At 41.2% G+C, this 8,946-nt stretch overlaps 1 protein-coding gene across 1 annotated transcript in view; it reads left to right on the top strand.

The window, feature by feature from the left end:
- The window catches only part of PCSK5 (proprotein convertase subtilisin/kexin type 5), a 461,778-nt gene that overhangs the window by 416,824 nt on the left and 36,008 nt on the right, over positions 1-8,946 (top strand). The window contains exons 29-30 of the mRNA XM_037743744.1: positions 3,650-3,733; positions 5,426-5,621. Of these exons, the coding sequence (XP_037599672.1) occupies positions 3,650-3,733; positions 5,426-5,621 (280 nt within the window). The remainder of the gene's footprint in view (positions 1-3,649; positions 3,734-5,425; positions 5,622-8,946) is intronic.

Genomic DNA, 8,946 nt, shown 5'->3' on the forward strand with positions numbered 1-8,946 from the left:
TCACAAAGACTGGAGAAAACTAAATGGTTACCAGTAGGAGACAGAGAAGTCAAGTCGATATATTCATACAATGGAATACTATGGAGCCACCAAAAAGAAGGAAGAGGTGACTTATGTACTGATAAAGAATGATTTCCAAATACATTGCTTGTTCACTTTACAGGCAAGGTGATAAACAGTGTGAATAGATACAGTTTGTATGAAAAAGCGTGGAGAAGGGATTGGGAGGGAGACATCACAGTACATGCCTTTTCTCCATTATGCACCATGTGCGAATTATGTACGTAATAAAAAATAAATAGAATAAAGAAACCCCTTGCTTTATGTAGTTTAGCTAGTCATTTCTAAAGAATGAACACTGTACTTTCTGGGTCAAAGTGGTTCATTCATTCTTTCTTATTTATTTTTATTTATTTATTCATTCATTCATTCATTTTTTGCAGTCCTGTCCAGTCTAGAATTTCTGGAATGGGAAAAAGAGAAACTGTGATCACGGTTAAAATTTACTTGCTGAGATTAAGACCCTTATTTTTTATGATAAAGAGCTCCTGCTGGGGAGGACTTGATCCCCTGCCCAGGACTAACTGCTTAGTTAACTGCTTGTACAGATCTCCCTCTGGTGGGCATATGAAGACATTACAGAACTTTATTTTATTTTATTATTATTATTTATTTATATTATTTATTTATATATATTATATATTTATTTATATTATTATTTATTATTATTATTTTGTTATTTTTTTTAAGAGACAAGGTTTTCCTATGTTGTCCAGGCTGGTCTCAAACTCTTGGCTTCAAGTGATCCTCCCACCTTGGCCTCCCAAACTTCTGGGATTACAGACATAAGCCACCGTGCTTGGCTGACATTACAATTTTTATACCAGATGTATGTGGTAAAGTATCAAATTGCCGGAATGTGAGATACATGTAATTATAAATATGTGCACATGTGTAGATATAGACATTAAAGTTTACACAAGTATGAGAAAAGTAATGAAAACTCATGTCTTTATAAATGTATTTTGGTATATAAATGATAACATCAAAGGAAAGTCAGTCTAAAGCCTGGACACACAACACTGAAGATTTGCAAGGTGTTCACTGTTTAACGAATATTGTTGTGTTGTGATTCTTTGAACAATGCTCTCAGCCATTCAGTGAGCATCGTGACTGATATTAGCAACGGGATGGTTGCTCACCTTTTGGCTGCCTTCTCTTTTGGGCTGAATGATACTGCAGGTTTAAAAAGCCTTCAGGGACAGAATCAGTTACTTTGGGAGGCATTCAGAACACGTTTGTGACAGTCCTGTGGCTAAGGTGGCTCTGCATAAGGCTAAATTCAGCCCTTAGCAAATTCCTTAGTCAATCATCACCTTTAATTAGTATATTGGAAAGCCAGGGGGCCAGCTGCAGTGGCTCACTACTGTAATCTTGGCACTTTGGGAGACTGAGGCAGGTGAATCACCTGAGGTCAGGAGTTTAAGACCTGCCTGGGAAACATGGTGAAACCCCTTGTCTACTCAAAATACAAAAATTAGCCAGGCTGGGTGCTGGGCACCTGTAATCCCAGCTACTTGGGAGGCTGAGGCCAGAGAATCTCTTGAACCCAGGAGGCAAATGTTGTAGTGAGCTGAGATTGCACCACCGTGCTCCAGCCTGGGTGATGGAGCAAGACTCTGTCTCAAAAAAGAAAAAAAAAAGAAAACCAGGGTAATTTTTTCTCTTCAAACTAGGATAAAATCAATGACCCAGCATGGCAGCCTAATCATTTCTATCTCCATCTCCATCGTCACCTGTATCTGCACCTATCCCCGTATCTGTATCTATCCATCCTATCTATTTATGTATCTTTCTGTCACCTGTATTTGAATCTAGTTTCCTCTATCACAAAGCTCATCAGCTTTGTATCCATGACTATCATCATAGAAGCCAAGCAGTGCCTCCTGGTGCCACTCAGGTATGAAACCAGAGGAAAGGGAGAGGGGAGTAAAACAAGGCTCAGAAATGGAGTGGAGCAGTAACAGGAGAGAGACAACGGGAAGGAGGAACCACCATTCACCGCACCAGAGTCACGCACTCAACACACATCGTCTCATTTCGTCTTCACAACAATCTATAAGGGCGGAATCATTTTCTCTCATTTTAGAGACAAAGAAAGTAGGACTCTGAGAGTTTAATTACTGTATCCATGGTTACCCTACCCTTCGGCGGCACAGCTGGGATCTGAAGGCAGGTGTGACTAGAGAGCCATCTATACCCGGCTGACTCTCAGGAGGAAGAAAATGAAAGGCAGGAGAGGAAGGAAGGGAGAAAGGGAGGGAGGAGGTAATGAAGGGAAATGGTAAGATGTCAATACTGATTGAGGGTCAGGGTCATTTAAATCCCACATTCTGCACTAGAACTTCATTTTCTGATTTTTCCCTGTGTGAGCCGTGCTGATTTCTGAGCAATCCCTGAGCTCTCGTCAAGGTCTCAGTATGTATTGATTGAGTGCTGTCATTGAAGCTGTTCCGTCTCTGAAATTGTCCATGGAGTTGCTGAGGCAACTTCCTGGGAAACCTCCCCATCAAATGCCGTTGGAGGGAAAGGGAGAAGGGAACACACACTTCCAATGTTTCCCTAGTTAATGGTGTATTAACCTGGGACAGCCTACTTAAAGCCTGACCAACCAGAAAACTCATGAGTGGGGGATAATTTTGATGTTTAATGTTTGATGTTTAGTTTTGATGTTTGATTTGGGACAAATTTGAGATTAATTTAGGTTGCATACCACAGTAGCTACTCTAAAGAACACAGAGACCCAAACATTGGTCAATAATAAAATCTGATTTTCAAAGAACAAAAACAAAAAAGAAGTTTCTTTACTAGAGGTACAATGACTTCTCAATTATCACCTTGGAGTGAAGAGAAATGGTCATCTGGCCAGGTGAGGTGGCTCACGACTATAATCCTAGCATTTTGGGAGGCTGAGGTGGATGGATTGCCCGAGGTCAGGAGTGCAAGACAGGTCTGGCCAACATGGCAAAACCCTGTCTCTACTACAAATACAAAAATTAGCCAGGTGTGGTGGTGTGCACCTGTAATCCCAGCTACTCAGGAGGCTGAGGCAGGAGGATCACTTGAGCCCGGGAGGTGGAGGTTGCAGTGAGCCAACATCATGCCACTGCACTCCAGCCTGGGCTACAGAAGGACACTCCATCTAAAAAACGAAAATAAATGATCATCCAGCAATAGAAGTGATCACCTTTGACTCATAAACTCATTCACGATGCATACACACAAAACAAACTTACTCCCTCCCATTTTTAACACACAAAAGAAGTAATCGTTTGTTAGTTCAGATATCCTCACAGTATTTGAGGCTGTCTTGTAAGATACCCCATATTCCTGTGCTATCTTTCCTGATAATCAATTGCCAATCAAACCTTGATAATCAATTGCAAATGAAGGCGTAAGAGAAAAAAAAAATGAAGTCTACACAATGGCAATGAGCCAGTGTGGACAATCAATCAGCTACTGTACAATCAAAAGGATTCCATTTGGGGCAGGAAAACAGATTAGGTTACCTATGAGATCTTTTTTAGCACAAGAATCCTATGCACCTGTTCAAAGGAGAAGTCTGAACTATTGTTTCTTTCTCATGCAGATATTTTGAATAAATATGAGACTTGTCATTATTCTTGCAAAACCTGCAATGGATCTGCAACTCTGTGCACTTCATGTCCCAAAGGTTAGTATGTTGTGTGACAGAAGATGGCAGCAGTCAAGCCAATTCATTGAAACTCACGTGTAGTAGCCTGGACAACATAGTGAGACACATCTCTATAAAAAAATTAGAAATTAGCTGGGCATAGTGGCATGTCCCTGTAGTTCCAGCTACTTGGGAGGCTGAAATGAAGGATTGCTTGATCCCAGGAGGTCGAGGCTGCAGTGAACCATGATCATGCCACTGCACTCTAGCCGGGGTGACAGAGCAAGACTCTGTCTCAAAAAAAAAAAAAAAAAAAAATTTCTTCATCTAAAGGCATGATGAAGAGGGAGGAAGGAATAAGGGCAACAACATAACAATTTGATAATTTACCGATTGCATCATCATCTATAAAAACAAAAATCACAAATAACATAACTTCCCTGAAATAGGGGAATCTTTTACTTAAATGGTACACTGACATAAAGAATGTTTAAGTGGGCTGGGCGTAATGGCTCACGCCTGTAATCTCAGCACTTTGGGAGGCTGAGGCAGGAGGATCACTTGAGGACAGGAGTTGAAGACCAGCCTGGCCAACATGGCGAAACCCCATCTCTACTAAAAATACAAAAATTAGCCACATGTGTTGGCACATTCCTGTCATCCCAGGCTACTCAGGAGGCTGAGACATGAGATCACTTGAACCTGGGAGGCAGTGGTTGCTGTGTGCACTCCAACTTGGGTGAGACACTGTCTCAAAAAAAAAAAAAAAAGACTGTTTACATGATCATTATGAAGTCCATGTTGAAATGTACAATATTAATAATGGGATCTGATACAAAAGCAAAAAAATTTACCATAGGCAAGCCACGATTGTAATCATATTAAATATAAAAGGTTATACACAAAAAGCTAAAGCATTTTTTTAGAATTCTGGATTTGAGAGTGATTTTGAAAATGGTTTCCTTAATGAGTATCTGTTTTTTTTTAATTAAAAAAATAGTTGGATCTTCTGTTAAAAGGAGAGTTGTAACTATGGGCTGGGTGTGGTGGCTCACGCCTGTTATCCCAGCACTTTAGGAGGCCAAGGTGGGTGGATCACCTGAGGTCAGAAGTTTGAGACCTGCCTGGCCAGCATGTTGAAACCTTGCCTCTATTAATTATACAAAAATTAGCCAGCATGGTGGTGCACATCTGTAGTCCTAACTACTCAGGAGGCTGAAGTAGGAGAGTGGCTTGAACCCAGAAGGCAGAGACTGCAGTAAGCGGAGATCTCACCAGTACACTCCATCCTGGGAGACAGAGCAAGACTCCGTCTCAAAAAAAAAAAAAAAAGAAAGAAACTTGCAACTATGTCAGTGTCCTAACAAGACGGGCTTTGGGGAAGCAGAATATTAATAGATTCTATCAAGCTGGACATGTACAGCTGCCTTAGACCAGGAAGACACAGACAGGGTGTTAATAAGACTGATCAGCTGGGCAAAGGGAAGCCCCATCATGACCTATACCTAGTATCTGGAGAAAAGGAAAGAAACGGCAAAAGCCTTTTGCTGTCAATTGCCTTTCTAGAAATGTAACTCACCCTGGAGGACTTAGCATCACTGCTAAATATTTTGGTAAGCCTGAAATAAGTGCCTGGATACTTTGGTCTTTGGAAAGGCTAAAAAGGCCATGTTTCTGCGTGGAGAAACACATGATGACTATTCCCATCTTCCCTCTTCCCTGGATTTCTAGGTGCATATCTGTTGGCTCAGGCCTGTGTCTCCTCCTGTCCTGAAGGCACATGGCCCTCTGTAAGGAGCAGGAGATGTGAGAACTGTACAGAGACCTGTGCCATCTGCTCTGGAGCCAGTCTTTGTGAAAAGTGCCAGATGCAGCCTGGCCACCCTCTCTTCCTCCATCAAGGCAGGTGCCTCTCCAAGTGCCAGGAGTAAGTTTCCTGTCTTCTTTTACTTCCTGCTTGTAATCACTCTCCTATGGTCCTTTGGGAGCAATTCCTTCTTATTTACTGAAAAACTTCTCGGCTCTATGAGTGCCCACATAAATGTCCTCTGTTGACTGACATTGCCGCGGGCCACAGCGGACTTATGTGAGGCCAGATGCCCACTTCTCCTTTGTGACTATTTTATGCATATATTTTTACTTTTATGAAACACATGTTCAGGGGCTGGGTGTAGTGGCTCACGCCTGTAATCCCAACACTTCAGGAGGCCAAGGTGGAAGGATCACCAAGAGTTTGAGACCAGCCTAGGCAACATAGCAAGACTCTGTCTACAAAAAATTTAAAAATTAGCCAGTGGGTGCCTGTAGTCCCAGCTACTTGGGAGGCTGAGGGGGGAGGATCCCTTGAGCCCAGGAGTTCAAGACTGCAGTGAGCTATGATTGTGCCACTGCACTCCAGCCCGGATGACAAAGCAGGACCCTGTCTCTTAAAAAAAAAAAGTTCTTTTCCCATCTTGTATTAATGATCAACGGTTGTCAGTCTTTTTTCTCCATTATTAAGGTAAGACTGTGATGTGAATTTCTTCTACAGGTTTTAATAGGTGAAGCGTTAATTTTAATAAATAACACCTGGTTAGTTGTTTATTGACTCCCCCTGGTTTCCTTGGTCTTCTGGTTTGTAATTGCTTTACCCTCCCTACCAACGGTCCCACCTCCAGAATTTACTTAAGAAGAAAGTGGGAAATAGCAAATGAAAAGTCCAGCAAGAAACTTTCAGCAATAAGCAACAGAAATGCCAAGTGAAATGACTGAGACACAGCAGGGTGTACTATCTCACAAACAAAAAGGTTGGAAGTCCAGCACGGGTCACTTCAGCGGCCAAAAAGCTCATCAGAAAGCCCGGTTTTTCTGTTTTGCTCTTGTACCTTAGTTCGTCCACTCTGGCGCCAATGCTGAGCCCACACTGTCTGTCTCCGCCCCGGACCGCCCCACGCAGCCGCGACTAGGACCAGGAAAGGCGATACCTCCCTTTGTTGATCCCTTTTTGAAAGAAAAGGAAATTTCCGCAGACTCCCCTTCTAATCTCAGTAGCAAGAATGCATCACTAATACCTCCCTAAATCAATCTTCGGCAAAAAGAATGAAAACATAAGGGCTGGACTGGCTTAGGCTGAGCAACATTCACCCCTGAACACCCAAATCAGAACTCTGACAGCCGTGAAGAATGGAGAGAGGGAGGCAGAAGATGAATTTGGGGTAGTAACCGGCAGTGTCTACTTTGAGTTAGAATTCTCATTTGCCCTCTTATGAGAAGAATTTGATTAAAATGACACCTGTTTCCTAATGACCTATTTGTTTTCATTACAGAGACAGACTCTAGAGTATAAATATAAGCTACTATATTTACACTCAAAAAGCATCTAGTCTAGTGTAGAAGCCAAGCATATTCAGTTCAATAACACAGATACATATTTAGCACCAACTAGGTGTAAAAATTGATACCGATACAATATCAATGTATTGTATTGTGTATGTGTAGCTCTGTGGAGTTTATTCTTCTACCAACAATTGATATTGGTACTGATATTGATATGGGAAGCTAAGTTAAAACCAAGTGAAGGAAGTCTGAGTCTGCAGAAGCTTTACAATCCAGTAATAGAGGTTTATATCAATCAGTGCCATACTTCTCAGAGCCTTAATATACAGAGAGATAAGAGATTCCAAAGGGAAAAATATTTCAAATCACCATAATTTTAATGCTTGCAATGTCCAGGTATTGTGCTAAGAGCTTTGAATGTATGATCCCATTAATTCTCACAAGAATTCTCTTATTTTCCCTCACTTCACAGATGAGGAAAAGAACATCAGGCTTGATTTTATCCATCAAATACACGGTATGGCCAGAATTTGAACCAAACCTCTCTGGCACCGAAGTCCAGGTGCTTAACTATCACTCCATGCTGCCTTCTTGTACAATTGAGTATTTTTTAAAATCACAACTTTATTGAGATATAATTCACACACAATTCACCCCTAAAAGTGTATAATTCACTGGTTTTAGTATATTCACAGAGTTATGCAACCATTACCACAATCAATTTTAGAAGCTTTTCATCAATCCAGAAAGAAACCCTATACCCTTTTAGCTGTTATTCCTGCTTTTTCCATTTCCCCAGCCCTAAGTAACCACTATCTCTATAGATTCACTATTCCTATAAATGGGCTTGTATAAAATGTGTTCTTTTAGCCAACTGTGGTGGCCATGGTGCACACCTATATTCCCAGCTATCAGGAGCCCAAGTCTGGAGAATTGCTTGAGCTCAGGAGTTCAAGGCGAGCCTGAGCAACATAGCAAGACCCTTCTCTGAAAACAAAAACAAAACATATACAACCAAAAAGACAAAACATGTTTTTTGTTTTGTTTTGTTTTGTTTTGCAATCGACTTTTTGACTTAGCATAATGTTTTCCAGCTTCATCCCCAGCTGGGTATTTGAGCTTGATGGTCACTAGCTCTTGAAGGATTTTGTTCAGCAGAGAGTGGAGGAAGGGTAGCAAAGGGTCAGAGTAAGAGAATCCAGGTGACAAGGCAGGTCAGGAAACTCCCAGTCCTCCTTCCCCAGCAACCGAGCTCCACCCCACCCAGCAAAATCAGCCAAGTGTTAACAATAAAGCAAAGGTGAAGGTCAGGGATCTGCTTACCAGAGTCAGTCATTGCTTTCTCAGTGGTAGGACTGAACTCTTTGTCATTATTATTGCCTTATTTATTTAATCATTACCTTTTTCAACTCCCTCTTGGATTCTTTGAATGTTCCAGGAATTGCCAAAGCATTGAAACAAGGAAGAAAGAGATGCATTTTGCTTTACTCCAGTTAGCTGATTGCTCAACAATTTTTTCCTCCGCGTCTGGGTTGAACCATTCTCATGGAACAATGGGATACTATGAAGATATACAGCCATCAAGAGAGTTTATATTTTTTTGAGCAGTGGGAAAGTTACTAGCGTGGCCTAGGAATATTGCAGAATTACGAGCATATGTCATCCTGTTATGGGTAGGATGATCTGATTATGGCAGAATCCCTCATCTTTGTGTTCACAGAAAAAAAAAAAAAAAACCAACAACAGAAGACACAGAGTCTGAGGAACATATAATATCCAGTTTATCTTGGGAAGCTTTATTGCTGTTTCTAAGAATCACCCTTTGGGTGTGATCCATCCTAGAACAGCAATAATATTTATAACAGGACAATAACCTGCAATGACACGGCATCCAGATATTCAGAGTTATTTGTAAGTTAGCAAATATAGTATTTGTT

This window comes from Cebus imitator, unplaced genomic scaffold (genome assembly GCF_001604975.1).
Source record: "Cebus imitator isolate Cc_AM_T3 unplaced genomic scaffold, Cebus_imitator-1.0 Scaffold150, whole genome shotgun sequence".
In the NCBI taxonomy this organism is placed as follows: domain Eukaryota; kingdom Metazoa; phylum Chordata; class Mammalia; order Primates; family Cebidae; genus Cebus; species Cebus imitator.